At 41.2% G+C, this 19,761-nt stretch overlaps 1 protein-coding gene across 2 annotated transcripts; it reads left to right on the top strand.

The window, feature by feature from the left end:
- The first annotated feature begins 6,406 nt into the window (after positions 1-6,406).
- Positions 6,407-10,407, top strand: LOC147617713 (uncharacterized). 2 transcript variants are annotated; one of them, XM_086775552.1, is made up of 8 exons: positions 6,407-6,758; positions 6,958-7,083; positions 7,715-7,848; positions 8,340-8,427; positions 8,524-8,650; positions 8,775-8,815; positions 9,090-9,191; positions 9,291-10,407. In XM_086775552.1, the coding sequence occupies exons 1-8, from the start codon at positions 6,683-6,685 to the stop codon at positions 9,590-9,592; spliced, it is 996 nt and encodes a 331-aa protein (XP_086631678.1). In that variant the 5' UTR covers positions 6,407-6,682; the 3' UTR covers positions 9,593-10,407. The 2 variants fall into 2 exon arrangements, with proteins under 2 accessions (XP_086631678.1, XP_086631679.1); XM_086775553.1 differs by having other exon boundaries at positions 6,539-6,758; positions 8,778-8,815; positions 9,291-9,727.
- Positions 10,408-19,761: the final 9,354 nt, after the last annotated feature.

The raw sequence follows: 19,761 nt of genomic DNA, 5'->3' as shown, positions 1-19,761 counted from the left end.
TAGTCGTCAAGAGTTTCCTTGTGGTGGGCGAAGGCCTGCAGAGCAGGAGGCCGATTGAAGAACTGTAAGCGAGAGTGGGTTCAGCTCATATTGCTCAGTAATAACATCCCTTTCATGCCACTGGGCTATGTGGGCATCCCATAGGTCATGCCATGTGTGTATTCCTTTGTTGTGAAGCTTATAGGCCTGTCGCATATGGACTAGTGCTTGGGGTTTGCCTCTATTAGTATTGCATCGTAACCACCATAAACTTTGCCTGAGTGCTCCATTGCCAGTAAGCATGCATTGTCCAATGCACCGATATGAAGCAAGGATCGCCTTCCATCTAGACACCAAGCCATGAATTAAGGAGGAATCTTTGATTTGTCCATGGCTAGTCAGTGTCTCCATGTACAATGCTTGAAAGGGATTTGACTAAGGAGGAATTAGGGATAGCTATCGATTCCCTCAAGAATGGCAAGAGTCCTAGACTGGATGTCTTGCCTCTAGTGAATTCTTCGAATGTTATAAGAATATCTTGATCCTAGATCTAATTCTCATCTAGAAGGAATCCCTCTCCTTTGGTGCCCCGCCTCGCCAAATCAATGAGGGTGTTATCAAGCTAATCCACAAAAGAGGGCCTAAAGAGCAAATCGGCAACTAGAGGCCAATCACAATGCTCTTAAATGCATATAAAATCTTTGCAAAAACCCTAGCACTTCGTCTCACTAACAATCTCAATGCCTAGATTAGAATTGAATAGAAAGGTTTCGTCAAGGAAAGATACATTTTGGATACCATTACTGCTCTTTGGGAGGGGTTTGAATATGCTCAGAGTTCTAACCAAGACTTCATCTTCTTCAAAATTAACTTTGATAAAGCTTATGATAGGCTAGAGTGGGATTTTATACTGTAATCTATCCAAGATATGGGTATTGGTCCAAGATTTATTAAGGCTATTCACACCCTGTTTGGGAATGCAAATGTGAGGGTGGTAGTTAACGAGCAACTTTCCCCCTCATTCACACTACGTAGATCTATCAGGCAAGGGAGTCCCCTGCCCCACTATTGTTTGCCATTACTGCTGATGCTCTTGGTTGACCGGTTGAAAATGTAATACAAAGTCAAAGGCTAAGAGGGATCAATCTCCCAAGAGGCCAAAAGTAACTATGCCTCCATCAGTTTGTAGATGACACAAATAGCTCGATTCATAATGACCCCCAATCTATCCGGTCATTCTAGGACTGCCTCTCTAAATATTCTGCCTGGCTTCTGGGTCCCTCATCAATCACTCCAAAACAAGTATCAGAACTCTTATACAAGGGCCTCCTCAATGGCTTCTTAAACAAGGTTGTCAGACTATCCTTGATGGTAGGATTTTCAAAGTATTGGCGATTCCTATGGGCTTTGGAGTATGTAAGCACCAGATATGGCTATGGGTCATGGAAAAGGTAAAAACGCATTTTGCCAAATGAATAAAGGTATGCAAATCAGTCTTGCCTATAGGATTGTGGTACCATCTTCTTTGTCTCCTATTAGAGACCTTCCCTGGCTGAGATTAGCCCCTAGAGTTTATGTGCAAAAACTTCCTTTGGGGTGGTGATGCAGATACCTTTAGAATGCCCAATGTTGCACAAAAATACTATACGTTACCTAAGGAAAAAGGTGGGCTGGGAATCCTAGATATAACTAAACTTGCTGACAAAATGGCTGCTAAATGGGTGGTCAGGAGCTTGGTCAACCCTAATGAAGATTGGGCCCAACTCATTCACAGGGATTCTACCCTATTTGCTGTCTAGGGCTTCGAGAGATGGAAGAATCTTCCCCTATTGGTTTTATTTTTCAATAAGATCCAAATCAAACCTAAGGGTAGCATGCTCATTAAAAGAATGTGGACCTCATGGAACAAACTCAAGGAAAATATTACCCTCAATGATGGCCTTAGATCTAAGGTGGGTATATATGACAAGGACTCCATATGGTTCTCCATTGCTTGCCAAGACTACATCCCTCAGCCCTTATACAAGTTTGCACATAAGACTACATCCCTCAGCCCTTATACAAGTTTGCACATAAGCTCTCAAAGAAAGGTCTTACAACTTGGGGAGATGTGTGGAACTTTAGAACCTAAGGATGGCTATCCAAATCTAAACTCAAAGAAATCTACGGGCTTAATGAGGAGGACCTCAACCTTCTGGCACAAAGGATGTCCATTTGGCAGAATCAAGAAGAATGGTTTATCCAGCTAAAAGGTCCCTTACTTCCCAAAACATTTGTCTAGGCTAGGAAGGATAGTCTCCTACCGATCCCTCGGTTGAGAAATGTTGAGCCTCTACTGTACTCCAAACTGAATAAAAGGTGGAATCTCAGTTGGAATAGGGGCCAGTGGGAGTAAAGATTCACCAACCTATGATCCAAATACATGCCGCCAAAAATTTCTTAATTATTGTGGCTCATTCTATATCAGGCCTTGTGGGGACAAATGCCCGTGTAGGCAAACTCCGATTAGGCAATGGGCTTTGCTCAAGATGTATCAATGCCATGGAATCTATCTCCCATCTCTTCATGTCTTGCCCGAGAGTCAAAACAGCTCTAAACTCCTACATCAGTGTGTCTCCTTCACTCATCCCCATGATCTTAATTGGAAAGAGAATACTAGGTTCTAGCTTCCTCCTTTAGAACAAGGGGGAAAGTCCTAACCTTATTGTCCTCAGTGTCTCTCCTAGAAATGAGATGGGCCATCTCCAAATCATCCAAGAATTCTAGTGCATCTTCATTGGGTTTTCCATGAATGTATGGATTGGTAGAAATCTGCATGTTTTTCACAATAAACAATTCGACATTGTTTAGGAACTCTTTGGTTTTGCAGATTCGAAGTGCCATGAGGGATACCAAGGACCTACTTTGTGTTGAGATTGAAGAACTCAGAGACAATCTAATGGCCATAATGGATGTAGACATGGTGAATCTCATTGATGAAGTCAAAGATGTATAAATCTAGTTAGAATACAAGAAAAGGGAAGCAATACTATCAAGGATGAGGAATTGATGCATTACATTATGGACCTTGTTGAGGTCCAAGCTACCCTTTGGGTGGTCTTCTGTCCTGATAGTTAAGCTTCTTCGGATCAAAAAGCTTTTTTGTATAATAAGTTCTACATAGCTATAGGTGGTCTTCTGTTTGATAGTTAAGCTTCTTCGGATCAAAAAGCTTTTTTGTAATAAGCTCTACATAGCTAGTCTTTTCTAATACAAACTTCAAGTTTTCTTTAAAAAAAAAAGAAAAAAGAGGATTGTCTTGTATGTGGGGGGGAAAAGTTTTTATATAGCACACCTTTGCATAAAGAGATGAGCGTTGGCTGTAACTAACTTTGTAAATTGATGATTATAAAGATTGAGAAAATAATAGTAAATAAAATATATGGAAGTGGAGCAGCCACAATAAAAATAATAGTAAATAGAAAGCGAGGGGAAGTGCACATTTATGAAAAAGCCCTGCAAAAAAAAAAAAAGCCCCACCAAAAATGAGCTTGGGAATTGTTTCATTTAATTTTAAAAAAAAACGGAGAAGTGGGATTTTAACGGGAAGTAATAATCTCCATTAAAGACGAGACTAACTATCTATTAAAGGCCAGAAATCATCAGAGTGTACTTTTGACAAGTTCAACAAGCAAGGAAAAGTACCATTGAAAAGAGTTGCATTTAGGCTAATGTTATGATTAGTTGCAACTTTCTCTAACAAACGCGGTGTTAATCGTCATTAGTGCGTCCCATGCATCTTGCAAAGCCTCTAGGGGGCCGCTCCCACGCAGCTGAAATGGCTCGGGTGCGCGCAATCAATGGCCTCTGATGAACTTGTTACCATATTTGGGACAAGGGCTCTCACGACCACTTACAGCCCCTTGGGAAAAGCCCTCTTAAGCCCCATGCGCCCATTTAAGCCCAAGTGCGGCCCTATAGAAGGTGTGGCCTATGCAAAAATCCACATTTTATTGCTCCAAAACTAGACTGAGTGCCAGTGAGTGGTACGATTTGTTTAAGATTAAAAAAAGCAAATCTTGTGTTGAAATTAACAGGCAACCATTGGCTGCGATCTAGAAAAGCTGTCAAAAAACCTGTAACATCAGAAGATTTGAAATAGAAAATGAAGCGCTAGGGAGGTGGTAGATCTGACCAGCCCTTTCTATGGAGCTGTTCACACAAGACGTTGGGAGTACAATTGGTCGTCCACCACTGGAGGAATATTTTTTAATTCATGCCACTTGTATTACAAGCACTGAAGGTCCACTGGTATATGCTTTCAACTCCACTTAACACGGGCAGCTACTTCTATCACCAGCCCAAAACCGGTTATAGACGGTGACCTTTCCTAAGGCGACTCCTCTCTTTGACTTGCTCGCTCATCAGTTGTGTGCTCATCTCTACCATTTAACCGGCTGGTTAACCACCAGGCATTGCAGTTGGTGGTGGTATGTGTGACCTAAACTCGCATCGACACCTCCAGCTAATCGCCCATTGGAGGGACTCCAGCGTTTCACGAGAATAGGCCCTATTGTGGTTACATATGCCACTGGAGTGCATCTATCCTTATGGTGCTGCGAACTGCGTGGAGGGAAGCCAAGTGCCCTCTAGCCTCCCACTAGCCCCTTGGCATGAAGAGCTCCCAAGGTGCTTGATTTCAAGGTTGTTCGCGAGGCCCGCCAGAGGAGTGGCCATCGACCTCTAATGACTAGCATTGGAACATCATGCATTGGAACTCAATCAAATTAATTTTAATTTACAGTAAACCAGCATTTTCTTAATAGTTTGATCGAATTACTACTATGAGCAAGCTCTAGGATGAAGCGAACGTGTCTTTTTCCTGAACCCTTGCTCAATGCGCATGCACTAAGCCTAGTGAAGCATTTAATCATGAATTAGGCTTAATGAGGGGGAACAGATTAGTTTATATTTATTAAGAAGAGAGAGAGGATTTAAATCAATTAGATAAATTAAGATGGGCATATGGGGGTTCAATTTAACGGGGTAAATTATTTTATGAAGGTAGTCAATTTAAGTACTGCTGGCGCAGTCTACGAAGAGGGGTGTTTGACTGATGGGTTCAAAGCAGGTGACGTGGTAAGCAAACCGAGCGAGCTTAACTGAAGGTGTGGAGGGGGTCGTGTCACCATCCGTGTGGTAGTGGGCACTTTAATTTTAAAAAATGGTACGCTGGAGGCCGCCACGCTCCAGACCACGACCGCTGATGTGGCCAGAGCTCGCAAGTGCCAGCTGGGCCCCGTCCCCTTCTGCAAAATTTAAAACCGCCCGCCAGGCGCCGTTACACGTCGGCCCCAGCTTTTGACTCTTGCAAGTGCCACGTACTCCGCCACGTAGCGTCATGCTTATCATATATTTCTGCTCACGTCGTTGTCATATATATACATAATTTTGCAAAATTCTAATTAGTAAAAGACAATATATTTATCTTCGCTGTAAATTAATAAAAATTGTTCTTGCCTTAATAATGACGTGGCATGCTGATGCCCGGTGACGTGGCATTTTATGCGCTTTCCCGGGGGAACGTACGGCTCTCCCGTCAAGGGGGAGCAGTCTGGCACGTGAGTTCACCGGCGCCAGGCGGTGCAGCAGGGGTGACTGGCTGTAGCCTGTGCCATTGAACCGCTACATTTGGCGGGGGTAAGGCGGCCCACTAGTTTTAGCGGGGCTGCGAGGCTCGAGGAGTGAATTTTCTCTGAATTTCCGAGCTGCCAGATTTGGTCTGGTGGGGTTCTCAATATATATCTCAAAGAAAAAAAAATTGATAATTACTAATTAACTAGACCACCAAATTCAGATAAAAATATGTTTTCTTTTCGCTTTTAATTTAATTTCAAGGCTGTAAGAGAGAGAACTTTCACATAGATAGAAAAATAAAAATAGTTAAAAGTCATGAAAAAGTAATTAAAATTAGGGAAATTTCACGAAAACAAATAAGAAGCTAGAAAAACTAGTTAGAGATTATTTGCAAATTGAGTATGCATAAATATTTAATTTTCTCATTTTCTTTAATGATTTTTCCCTCTAAACGCACTGTAAATGAATGTTTCTGATTTTTTGATGATTTTTTCCTGATTTTTTTAATGGAGAGCTGAACCTAGGTACCTAGAGAGGCTTGCTTACTCTGAGAAATGATCACGCATTTTCTGAAGAGAGCCCACAACGAAATAATAAGAGAGTCTTTTAAGAGAATAAAAGCACCACCCACTACTCCAATACAACAGCTGCTTTTTTTTTGTTTTTTTTGTTTTGCTTTTCTCGACTTTCCATTACATAATCTCTCTCTCTCCCTCTCTCTCTCTCTCTGCATTTTTCTGCTGTTTTGAACAAAAGCAAACCTCTTTTCTTTTTCTTCCCTTTCTAGGGTTTGTACCCCTCCTTTTCTTGCATGCTTTGCCCACCTTCCCACCAAAATCCACACCCCGAAAGCTTCTTTACCATTACCATCAGTTCAATCCCTCTTAATCACTCTGATTAATCCTGACTTGCTCACATCTTTGTGTGTTTGCTCTCAAGAATCTAAGAAAGTTTGGCCTTCTTGTAACCATAATTATCAAGAATCTTAATCTTGCTGTGAGTTTGAGTATTACACATTAACCTTGCAAGACTGTATACATACATACATTCAAACAGGTGGTACCTTAGATATCAGGTTGAAGATCAGATGGAAGACAAGACCCTCAAGGAGGCTTGGGCCTGGCTGGATGAAGACTTGAGGCTTGATACTGAATCCCCATTGGGTAACATTTTCTCTGATTCGATGATGCTTTCGTGGTGGGTAATTTAGATGATCAAGATGATGATCTGGGGTTTTTAAGATGGTTCACGTTAGAGTGATTTACAATATCAGCTGGGGGTTAAGATGATGATTAGGGGGTTTAGATGATGATTAGGTGATTGTTAGATGATCTTGAGACCATTGATTATATTGCCATGCAGCCATCTCACAATCTTTGTGGGATGATTTTGCGCAAAACGAAGCTGTGGTGAGAAGCTTGTTCCCATCCACTCCAACCTCTCATGCCAAAGACTCAGTGCCTCCTGATTTTTCCTTCGGGAAGCCAGGTGAGGCTTGTGAACTTTGATCAACCCCCTTATCTATGCAGATCATGCTTGAGTCTTAATAAAGCCTAATTAGCAGAACATTCACATGTAGTAAACCCTACCATCTGTTGAGGTTTACAAGTGTGATCAAGTCATGTTTATGTCATGCACCCAATCTAATCATGTAATAAACCCAATCGGATATGGTGTCTTCCATGACGATCTATATTATTAGCTTGTGTCTCTATTGATTACACCGTGTCTATTTGGTTAAGTAAATATGTTATATGTTAAACCCAATCACATACATGCGAATCTCCATTGCTATCTGCACACTGGGCAATGTGCCTTTTGAATTTGCCCAGATTATGTTTGTGCAACTAACTCAATCAGTTATTATGATCCTTAATCATGTTCATATGATTAGTCCAATGAAATTTCTGAAACCCCATGTCTATTAGCTCACTGGACTATGTTTTGTTCCTCTCGATTACATCATTTCTATGTGACAGTCATCTTAACCTTAGGATCGTTTGATTTGATACCCAATTTGGAAAGTGATTAATCCACTTATATTTGATCATTATAAGGTTAATCTACCTGTAAATGCCTCTCATGTCCAATGCTTGATTAATCACTTTGTTTGCTGTAGACTCTCCTGAAACCAGCACTTCTTGGGACATCATGCCAGATTGCAACCCGTCGCCTCTCAAACGGAGGCGCATGCTGCACTTCAATGGAGATGATCTGATAGACATGAGTCCGTGTTTGTTTGGACCACTTAAGGTAGCATGTGATTAAGTTCCTTCAGTACAGCTTTGCTTATTTAGATGAACATATTTCTGATTAGAAATGTAAGTGCTAAACTCATGATCCATTTGGGCCATGTAGACATAGCTTATCTGACTTAAGGTGTTTGATCCCATATGACATGATCAGGAATTTATTCTTTCTGGTCATGCGGGTATTGCATTGCTTCACTGAAATAAGTCTGTTTTTATTTGATTATGCATTTTTGGTGGTTTGGCAGAGTGAAGCTTGGTAAATCAATCCATCAATACTTTAGCTTTGAAGTCATGTGGGCATTGCTTTGCCAGTTTTCATGTACATGATTTGGATAATAATGATTGGTTTTTTTGTCTTTTCTGGGTCATATGGGCATTTCCTAGTCGAGCAGGATGAATGAGTGAAAATTGATGATAAATGTAGCAGCTTTTTTGCATCTTAGATTGTTATTATTATTGTCTGAACTCAGAAAACATGGGTCTGTTTATCAGAATTGTAGTGATTCCTTCATCAACGTGTGTGAGGATTTGCAAGCCAATGGTCCCTCTTCATCAAGCTCCATGTGGTACATGGCCAATGGTGAGTGGCACATCCCTGCTTGCACAGTCACAAGTCCTCCTGACACCATGGACTGTGGAGTTTGTCTTTGATTGTCATTGGGGTCTTGATTGGCAGAGGAGTCACATAGCTCAGTTGATGATGCTGTTGAGCAATCAGCAGAAAGCTGGATGGTAGGATGCTTCAGTGACAGTGATACAAGTGATGTTCAAGAACTGCCTCAGCATGGGGTTAACCCTCCTGTGTGAGTTGACATAATAATGGCAGCTTCGTTGATAATTTGCATGGGTTTTGTTAGTCCACTGTATGTTGCAAAGCTATGTGGATAAGCACAAACTGATGGAACCCACTAACTGGCGTTGTTTCAGCAGTGCTGCAGATTCAAATGCCTCACTGGCGAGAGCAACAGGTATTGATGGGCATCTGGCCAGGCCACATGACATAAGAGTCCAAGTAATTTCGATAAACATGGAGTTTTCAGGGTCTTACAGACAGATCACCGAAGAGATATCCCTCATGGGCAGGGCTTCTCCTGTCTGTAAAGAGCCTCAGACATGATAACTAGTTGTAGACTCGTACATATTTGTGGTTGGCTTCCTTCCAGGAGGTTACTAAATGAGTTCTAAAATGCAGGCAAAGTGTGGATGGAGTGGATTTCTGATTTTATATGTTGCAATGTGTAGGGGCAGTGTTGAAGAGCAGGCAAACAACCAAGCTTTCCACTCTCAAGGCGGCCTGCTCCTCTCTACAATCTTTGACTTCAGAACAGTGCACCAACATTGCTGGTGTGTGTGTCTCTCTCTTTCTTACACTAGTGTATATGGTAAACAATGCATATTGACAAACCTGTCAGTAAGCTTTTTCTGCTTTTCTCTTTGTTACAGGTAAGGTGCAGTTCAAGAGACCTGCACAGGGCAAGCCCGGCCAATCTCGGCATGTGAAAGAGAGCCCGAAACCGGTGTTGGCCTACCCTTTTGCGTTGGTGAAACCCAGTGGGATACAAGGAGATATCACACTGCAAGACATTAATCAAAGGATAAACATGGCCCCCCCTACAGTCAAAACTGGTTCTAAGCAATCCAAGAAAGCTTCGACTTCTCCATTTTCGGGCAAATCTGTGCTTGCCCTTACCAAGATTTACACAGAAGGCAAGGGTACCATCACCATAATGAGAACAAAAAGCTGAGTTTGCTGCATTTTTTTGTAGTAATGATCCATGTAAACAGCTCTGATACCTTCGTAAAACCCTTTTTTAGGTGAAGAACACATCACCAGCTTGGTCCCTCGTAATCCCATGATCAGCATAAGCATAACCCAAAAATCCATGATTGGCTGAAACACTAATAAGCTCTTGATCAGCGTAGGCCCAGAAACCTTTTGTAAACCCATATCAGCTGCAAAGGACCGATCATCAGAGCCAAGGCCAAGGCGACGCCCAACGTTAACTTAATCCTGTCATCAAGCCCAAGAAGCCCGTAATCGAATCATTAGCCGAAAGCTTCTTAGAGCCATCATGAGCTAGGGCCAAGCTCATCACCCTGTTACTAATTTTGGCCCCCATTTTGCACAATTGCACTCCTCTTTTGGCTTCTACAGGAAAGCCCATCTCTGCAATTTTTTGCAGCTGATAATCTCGTATATTCGGGTGCAACCAGTAGACCCGGATAGTAATGGGTTTTTTTTATATGTAAACAGCTACTGTTGATGAATGGCGCTGCCCATGGTTCTCATTAGAGACCTTGTTGGTGCATGCAAAAATTGATTAAGCCCTTTTTTCCTCTGATACATGATCAGTTAATCTTTCCTTCATCATGCTCAAGGTTGCCACACTATTGGATTACCTGTCCTTCAAATTTGGAAGACAAAAGGAAGGGATTTTTCACTTGAAAGCTAGCTATCATCATATCCATCCTCTTGCAAAGCCTTTAATTGGGGCGTCGCCACCCAACTAGGGCAGTGGTTACAAAGTCTTTACATTCAAACGCACATTATTTTAACACCTAGCTCATGCTCTTCCTCTTCCCTGCACTCGTGTACTGTTGGATTATGCTTTGTTGTGAGGTTATAAAAGATCCCTCATGTTCCTCAACAAGGGTGGAGTGGTTAGTTTTGGTTGTTAATTGATAGCTCCAAGGTAAATATAATTGTTTATGCACATCATGGGATGATAGTCCTTTGGTCTTAATCAATGGATAATAATATTCCCTCTTGTGAATCACATTCAGGTCAACAGGGGAGTCAAGCAAGATGTTCAGTCTTGTTTGCTTGATGCTCGAGAATCCAAATATTCCTTTGATTGGCCTACCAAATTGCTGAGGAGCAGTTTTCTAATTGCTTAGCAAACTATTTGTGGCTATCCTTAGCAAGATGGATTATAAAAGTAGATACTATCAAGTAAGAATGGTTTCTGATCCACAAGATTGCTTTCCACACCAAAATTATATGAATTCTTAAACATGCCTCTTGGCTTGATGAATTGGTAGCTAGATCCTTATATGGTAAGTAGGGATGTATGAAATGCTATTGTACCATGTTGGTAGTTGGTATCATGGGATTCCGTTATTAAATACCAATTGGCTAATGTTATTAGAGTATGCACATTTAGGACCATGCTAAAAAGTGTCATTGGTTACGTCCTATTCACACGTAGCACTACTATAAGTATGCATTTGCCCTCAAATCCCCCCGTAATGTAAGTGTAAACCCACACAAGGTAGCAGATCACTCTCTATATGAGAGCAAGCCCAAAGCTTCAAACTTCTCTCTAGGCAAAGCCTTTGTAGATATAGATTTGCATCATTATCTTGTGTAAGGCAGTAAGATAAATTGATATGTAATCTATCTTTAACATAATGATAATGAACATTAGATAGGTTAAGAAAAGCGAAAGCATCCTCTCAAATAAAAAACCAGGAAATATACATCGTTAAGCAGGAATTAGAGAGCAAAACTTGGATTTTGGCCTAAGACTCAGAAAATTGCTCTGTTTACATATGTACATGCTCGTCTGGGCTTAGGAACACACGTTCTCAAGTAGAAATGCATGTTCTTGAGTTTGACATGGAAAATCTACATAATATTCTCATTGAGGAAAGATCAAGAAATATTCTTTCCATGATTGACCATAATGAGAAAAATGACTGGAGATTGACCATCATGTGGCCTAGACTTCAACCACTGCAAATGATAGACCTATCAAAATGTATGTTCGCAAATTAGACTTGGTCACACACGTTCATTGCTCCCCACGCATGTTCCCAGACTTGTGAATGCACTTTCGTAAGTCTAATTGGGACCTAGACATGCAATATGTAACATACCCATCTGCACTAATAAAGAAATGTCCATGTAATAGATAAATTTATGAGTTTTTATGGTATAAAAATCAATGATTTTATTAAATGAGTCATTTCTACTTAGAATCTTCAAATTTTGAGCCCAAATTTGGAATCTGCGCGCGATTTTACCCTAATATAGGATTTTATAGCATCCAAAACGGACAATGAATCAAGCTTATACGTAAATTTCAGTCATTTTTAGTTAAAAAACGACGACCTTTAAACCTTAAGAAATGCGATGATCGGGCGTTCGATTGAAGAATGGTTTGCACCCCAACGACTAGGAGAACATCCCAGACAAAAAAAAAAATCGCTCCCCAGGGCGGTCCGACACGCAAATCGAGGTCGGTGCCCCAAATTTGGAAACTCTGCCCCAAAATTTGGACCATACACACTTACTAGGGTGCCCGTAAGATGGCCGCACAAGAACCAAAGGACGACCGTCCACTGTGTGGTCCACACGTCTACTACGTGGACACCCATGCTGCCCCCTGACCAGATAAGGTACATGCGTACCACTCCTTTCCCTGTTAAACCGACATCGTACCTTTTCCCATGAGCCATGCAGGCCACTGATCTACAGCCTTTGCTAGTACGTCGTCCTTTCGTCCTTGCTTTGCGCAACGTCCATACCCGTAACCCACAGTTATATAAACCCCCCCGTCGGGCTGCTCCATGGGGGCAACATGCATTTCTGCGTAGCTTATGCTTTGCTCTGCCGCCGCCGTCCGTACCGCCGTCTGTCCCGGTGCAGTGTCCTTAACTCTTCTCCCCCCCCATGTGAAGAAACTTACAGCAGCCCTTCTCCCATTCAGCAAAACGTTTTTGTGTTAAGGACATCTCACAATCCCCCTCCATTTGCGTGGACTTTAGCAAGAGGTTTTAGCCTTAGAGAGGGTTCATGCGCTGTGGTCTTTTGCTCATACGGTGAGCAAACGATCTCAGAATTGAAATCTGACTGGAGCGTTTCGACCGCGACATCGAGCCCTACAAGACGACGTCTAAGATGGCCCCTTCCCAAAAAGGTTAGAATATTGCCTCGAGAGAGGAGCGCGCAACAATCAACGAGATTAGAGAAGATGCTCCCGATGCGCGGCTCCAACCCTCCCTTTACAAGCTCCTCAAGGAAATGGTGGCCAAGTTAGCTTGGTCATCTTTTAAAGAAGAGTTTTTTTTTAATATTAGTGTTAATAAATGTGTATCTTTTCCTTTTAAAATAATGACATAAAATTGTATGAAGTTACGAATTGAGTGATGATGTATTCAATGAATTGCATTGAAATTGTTATCTTTAAAGAGTGCAAGTTTTTTCTGCTTCGACGCTAACTCCGTTCCGTGCTTGTGTAGCCGGGCGACGTCGTTTAGCAAAGCCCGGGGGAATGGCCCAAGGTATCCCTCATACCATTGGGAGAATAAGGTTCGCCGATTGAGACGAGAGATTATGATGTTGTCTAGTTTTGAGGGCCCAAGCTAGTGCGGTGAATAAGCCCACCCTAGTGTGCAGAAATCCCTCTGAGGAGCGGGAGTATCGAGCGATGGAGCCTGAGAGGGCAACAGGCCGGCTTGAGTCCTCGCGCCACAGCAACCGACGATGAGGTGTATGGTCCCGTAGGGTTTTGCCCAGCATGTGGCCAGTGGGCTGTGCCTTACATGGATGAGGAAAAAAGCGTTGCCTCTAGAAATTAAGTCTAGTAGTTGCCCAATTTATGATCAATTACCCTATGGGTGATTTGATTTTTAGAAGATCACGCTCTCCCTGCGGGATAAGACTAGGTCTTACCTATGAATCGTATCCTTGAATCTCTACATGGTCAAGGTGTCGATGAATAGGAAATTTTCTCCAAGTTAAGACTTAGTGGACTATCTTAAGTGTTTCCCCTATTTTAGAAGGGGGGAACCTTACAATTGGTATCAAAGCCGATCTTAGCTCCTAAGATTTGCCATTTAAGGACTGTTTTGCAATGAATGTTTTACCTAACATAATGCTAATTAATAAAAACATCCTACTAAAAAAACAAGTTGAATTGATGTTTGAATGATTGTAGGAAGAGGAAGATGCCTACTCGAAGTTTCTAGTTTTCCAATGCATCTTCGAGACTGCTAGTCACTCCTCAAATTTCGAGTTCCGTGACATCATGGTGCAGATACTAGAGAAGATGTCCCTCCCTCATTTCTCCCGTATTAAAAGAGGATGGGGTAGAGATTTCTGGAGTCGTGGGCCGAGATATTTCTTCATCTGAGTAGATCGAATTGGGAACCTTACCACCGACCCAAAGCGGATTCGTTTTGGGAACCTTACCACCGACCTAAAGCGGATTCGTTGGATTGAAAAGTTGAAAATGATCCGTTTATTTTTGGTTCGTCTCAGTATCCCCAGTGCCGACACCTCTGTGACTATAGATAGGATTCGTATACCTCAGGATCGCTGGGTGTATGACCAAGTGATGCAGGTCTTACCTGCTGATAGAGTAGCTATGTTGGGACCTACCCCAATCCAGAGTCTACCACCCTTACCATTAGTTTTTAGAGTCTTAGAAACTACAGCGGAACCCCCATATTTCACCTATGTGGATCGCTCTACCCTTATGTCATAGTCAAGCTTAGGAATTTCCCTTGATGTGGCAAATAAGACTAATTATATTAGTCTCAGATCTTTGTAATAAAACTCGTCCTTGTAAATATTTGGAAATAAAATGATTTCAATGTTTTACTCTCCAAAATAAGCATTGTGCAAGTATGAATCTTGTAATCTTAAAATTGTTTTTACAATGATGGCCAGGACGATCACCCTCCACTTCCCAATGCACTTTACACTGATATCTAGGAGAAGAAGCTCCTGCTCAAGCAAATGCAACCTCCCTCCTTTAAAAAGAAGAAGGTTCAAAGATTGAGAAGGATGCTGAAGTCTGGATTGAAGCGATGGACGATTATTTCTCTGCCCGCCGTCGGTACTCGAGTAGCAAATTAGTCTATGATTGCACGGTTTTGCCTCATCGGAGATGCTAAACTCTGGTGAAAACAGTGGTGCAGTGACAAGGGAGTCACCGAGCATTCTCAAACGTGGGAAGACATCAAGCAGGCCATGAAGGAAAGATATCTTCCCCCATCCCATGAATCCATAAAGATGAATGAGTTTTTTAGTCTTAGGCAGTGCAGCTTAACTCTTGAGGACTACTATTCCAAATTTATCACTCTTCAAAAGTATGCCCCAGCTATGACTACTTCCCAGCAAGTCGCTCGTTTCTGCCCAAGGGTTAAATGAACCCTTAGATTCCCGCCTTGAAGCAATGAGGCCAAGCACATTACAGGATGCTCTCATCATATGAGCAAAGCCCCTTGTGAAAGAAATGAGGACTGACAAACCTAAGCCTCAAAAGAGATCTTACCCTGAGGCAAATCCTAAAGATCAACCCTACAAGAAACCAGTGGGAAAGAAGTAGTATCTCGCCACTCTATAGGAAACCTTCATTTTGAGCTGGGTAATGAGCGAACTCATGGCCACTTTAGAGTCTTGCCACTAGGAATTTATAATGGAATCCTTGGGATGGATTGGTTAATTGCAAACAAAGCTAGCATTCATTGTAACCAGGGGAGTATCACTTTTGAAAATGAGCATGGCCAAGTAATATCTGTTCAGGGGATAATAGGAAAACCTAAATCTAGGATAGTCAAAACATCTTCTCAAGGGAACACGTAAGGGTCAGCAAGTTTTCTTAGTCAAGCTCAACAAAGCCATTGAACCTAGTAAGGAGACAGAACCCTCTTGGCTCCAAGAATTCTCTGACATGCCCGCAAATCTTTCTTAAGTGCGATTTCAATGCCAAATAATCCCATACTGGTCAAGGTGGAAGAAGTCTCATCTCATGATCCAGATTATCAGAGGATGATGAAGTTAGTAGAAGAAGGGAAAAATTCAGACAAAGAGATAAATCTAATCAAGGGATACTCCACTCAAGGAAACCTCTACTTCAATCACAGGCTATGTATCCCTAAGGATCCTGCTTTAAAGAAACTAATCCTCCATGAAGCTCATGATAGTCCTGCTCTACAGGACACCCAGGCTATGCAAAAACATTAAATGCCATAAGAAGGAGCTTTCATTGGGCAGGCTTGAAAAATGATATCCTTCGATACTTGAAGCAATGTCTCTCATGCCAAAGGATCAAAGCTGAAAGGGTCAAGATGCCTGGGAAACTTCAACCCTTGGATATTCCCCAAATGAAGTGGGAGTGCATTAGCATGGATTTTGTCACAAGTCTCCCCACTGTTCAAGGAGGATATGACTCCATTCTGGTAGTAGTGGACTTACTTACCAAAGTATCTCATCTTATACCCGCAAAGAAGACCTTCAAGCTTCTGATGCTGCTTGAATATTCATCAAGAAAGTCCTCAAACTTCATGGTCTCCCAAAAAGGATAGTAAGTGACCGGGATTCTGACTTCACTTCAAAGTTCTGGCAGTCCTTATTTCAAGCCCTGGGAACTCAACTTTGCTTTAGCACAGCTTATCATCCAGAGACCGATGGCCAGACTGAGAGAGTCGATCAAGTAATTGAAGACATTCTCAGAGCATATTGTGGACGGGAACCAAGGAGGTGGATTCAATACCTTCCTCTGGTAGAATTTTCCTACAATGCATCTTATCTCATCAGAGCATAGGAATGTCACCATTCAAAGCACTCTATGGGCAAGAATGCTTGTCTCCTCTAAATTTCTCTGATCCGACCATAAGAGTTGAGGCATCTAGGAAAATGCTCGAAGAGATGGAGGAACAAACCAAGGCAATCATACATTTCATTCCATGAGAGTTGAAGAGAAAAATATGTGTTGTTTTGGTCTGAGGGCAAAGAAGAATGTGTTAGGAAAGGGGTCATATTGTTGGTCTTTCCATATGAGGCTACTGGTTTAAAAGTTTTGGGTGGAGATGATGTGGGGGTTGATCAAGCCATCTAACAAGTTTAGTCATCAATACCTTCTTTAGATAATGGTGGTTGATCAAGCCATCCAACAAGTTCAGTCACATCAGTACCTTCTTCTGTTGGGTGGAGATGATGTGGTGGTTGATCAAGCCATCCAACAAGTTCAGTCATCAGTACCTTCTTTAGATAATGGTGTTAATCTCATTAGGTATCCTATTAAAAGACTCACTTTTGAAGATGGTTCAGTGCTCCTCATTGAAGAAGATCTTAATGATATGGATAACCAATTCATCGATGAATGTGTTGATGCTCCAACTAAGAAGAGGAGATACTACATGGTGAAGAGGCAGCTTGGGCATAACAGGGAATTCAAAGAGGAAAACACTAGATGATGTTTCCCATGTAGCTATAATTTATTGTTGCAAGAGAAAATGTTCCAGGGCATGGTATAAGATGCATGGTATTCCAACTACAACATTTTACAGATACAGGGATCAGTTTGAGAATGGTATATGAAGGTCAATGCACGGAAACAAGGGGATTAAAAGGAATGGGATCACACTAAACTAGGAAGGGAAATAATTCAAGAATTTATACAAAATAATTCTGAGCAAATGCCTCATAGGAGAGAGACAATGCAATATGACTCTAGGGAAGCCCAACTAGTTTTCCCATATATCTACAAGCAAGTGGAAATTTTGAATGAGGTTAATACGACATTGAAGCATCTCAATCAAAAAGAAATGTCAACATCAACATTTGGTAGGATCTCGAATACAAAATTCAAGCATGGAAGCCTTGCCAGAACAAGTGAGTTTTCAAAGTGCACTATATGCAGTGGAATAAAGGATCAGTTGTTTGGGAGCCGCAAAGTGCCAAGATGAACGTAATAGATTGATGCATCAAAGAAAGGCCCACATGTTGCAACAACTTAGTTATAGGAACCTCTACTATTCTTGGAGATTGACCTCACAATTAATTCCCAATAAGTACCTATGCATAATACATGATAAGATGGACCAGAAGAAAACAACGATCTTGATATTGAAGGTGCGTTCCAAGGAGACTGATAAGTCAACACAATTACCAGTGCCACTAACAGGAATGATAACCCATGAGCATGGACAAGGGCACTATAGACATTTTGCTATCGGCTTATGGCCATCTGATCCAAATTTCATAATAGATTCTCTCACCTTGTGTCTAAGAAGCCTTGAGAGGTGTGACAAAAATGAGTATGGAGATGTTTCGAATAATGGTATGCCCAGATCTACTAGCCAATTATTGAATGCTTTAAACTCTAGAAATGTTCTTGATCAGCATTACCTACATGATGGATAAATGGGTGCTTGTTCAACTACATTTAATGATGTTGGGATAGCAACAGAAGTGTTAAACACAAATCCTAGTTAAGAATTCAAGAAGTTTCTAATGAATTTGATGTTGCAATTGGATAATTGTGCCTCAAAGAACAAGAATCAGTATTTATTTGCCTATCTGTCATTGTTGGTTGCCAAATGAGTATTTAAGATGGTCCAATTAGGATTTCTGATGGTTGGTCATACACATGCAGATATTGATGCAACATTTAGTAGGTTTTTTGAGAAACTAAGGACTAGCCAGATATTCACCTTCCCACATTTAATGAAAATAGCCAAGTAACTACTCCAACCCCATTCTTGATGATAAATGTCCCAAAATTCAAGGGATGGGTACTTGTCTACTGGATAAGATGTGTTAATGGGGCACTCAAGACCATTACAATTCATATTCTTCATGTAGGAAAAGGTTCTAGTCATGCAATATAAAGTGCATCCTAAATCCATTGAATGGTTGCCAAAGGATGGTGGTATTGAATTATGGAAGAAGGATAGTGATGGTAAATAATACTACTGTGACAAGGGTTACATGTGTTGTTCTAATGTTTGATTACATTAAATATCACTTAGAGGTGGTAAAAGGAATTAAGGATTATATACGATATTAGAAAAGATGGGTTATTGTTCAAGGATCTGATGCAGCTTTCACCTTGTACATCAACCTAGTGATTAACTATTGGGAGGCCATGTTTTAGGCACTAAAGACACCAACTGTCCAGGATGGAGGCTTCTATCAAAACTTTTGGCCAAGAACTCTAGGCACACATGTGGATGATGTAACTATTGATATTGATGATGAATTCTTAGGATTGGAGGAATTTGATGATCACTATTGCAGACCACAAAGTAAAAGGCCGAAACAAGCTTTTCAACCCATGGTTGAAGTTAGAAAGGGAGACTTTTGTTCTTATTAGACCAATTGGAACCAAAATTTCTATATGGTTGGGTGTAGCTCAGAGTAACATAGATGTCAGTAAAACATCTAAGAACTACAATAGGATTTTATACAATATTGGGCACATGTATGCAAAAAGAGAAATGTCAGTGATGCTGAGGTTTATATAGATTGTTGGAACAAATTCTGGATGTGTAACAAAAAGGATCCTATGCATTGGCAACTATCAAATATTAAAGTTTTTACGAAGGTCACTAAGGGAAAAAAAGTGCCACAAAAGATTAAGATTCCAACAAATGTGTATGCTAAGGCAAAGGAGAGTTTGGCAACATCCGAGGATTGTGATGAAAGATAATGAGTTTAGATAATTAGCATACTAGTTGGATCTATGTTGGTCACCTTTTATTTATGAGTTAGTACATGTTATCCTCCTACTATTTAGAATTTGATTGCTTTTTGTACTTTTCTTTCAAATTTTATGAATATTTTCTTGGCTACATTGTATCTTAAACGATGTTTGTAAACACCCTATATGTGTTGAAAAGATGCAGGGGGGAAGAGAGCTTGAGCTCTTGCAAGCACACACACACACTCACAAAACCCTAATAGAGAACACACAAGGTGAGAGGCTGAAAATCTTCTTCTTCTCTACACAACACTCAACACACCATATACAAGATAAGAGTACACACAATATGAAAGGTACTCAACCAATACATACACGGGTTCTCTATAGTGTGAACCCGTGAACCCGACTAAATGAGCTGGCGCTATAACTATGCCAGTCTCTAGAATGGCTGTCACACAGCCTGTCATCCCACTGGC

This window comes from Cibotium barometz, chromosome 36 (assembly GCF_041138505.1).
Source record: "Cibotium barometz isolate CiBa-2024 chromosome 36, ASM4113850v1, whole genome shotgun sequence".
Lineage (NCBI taxonomy): Eukaryota > Viridiplantae > Streptophyta > Polypodiopsida > Cyatheales > Cibotiaceae > Cibotium > Cibotium barometz.
The sequence above is the reverse complement of the archived record's forward strand: the minus strand, read 5'-3'. Positions and strand labels throughout refer to the sequence as shown.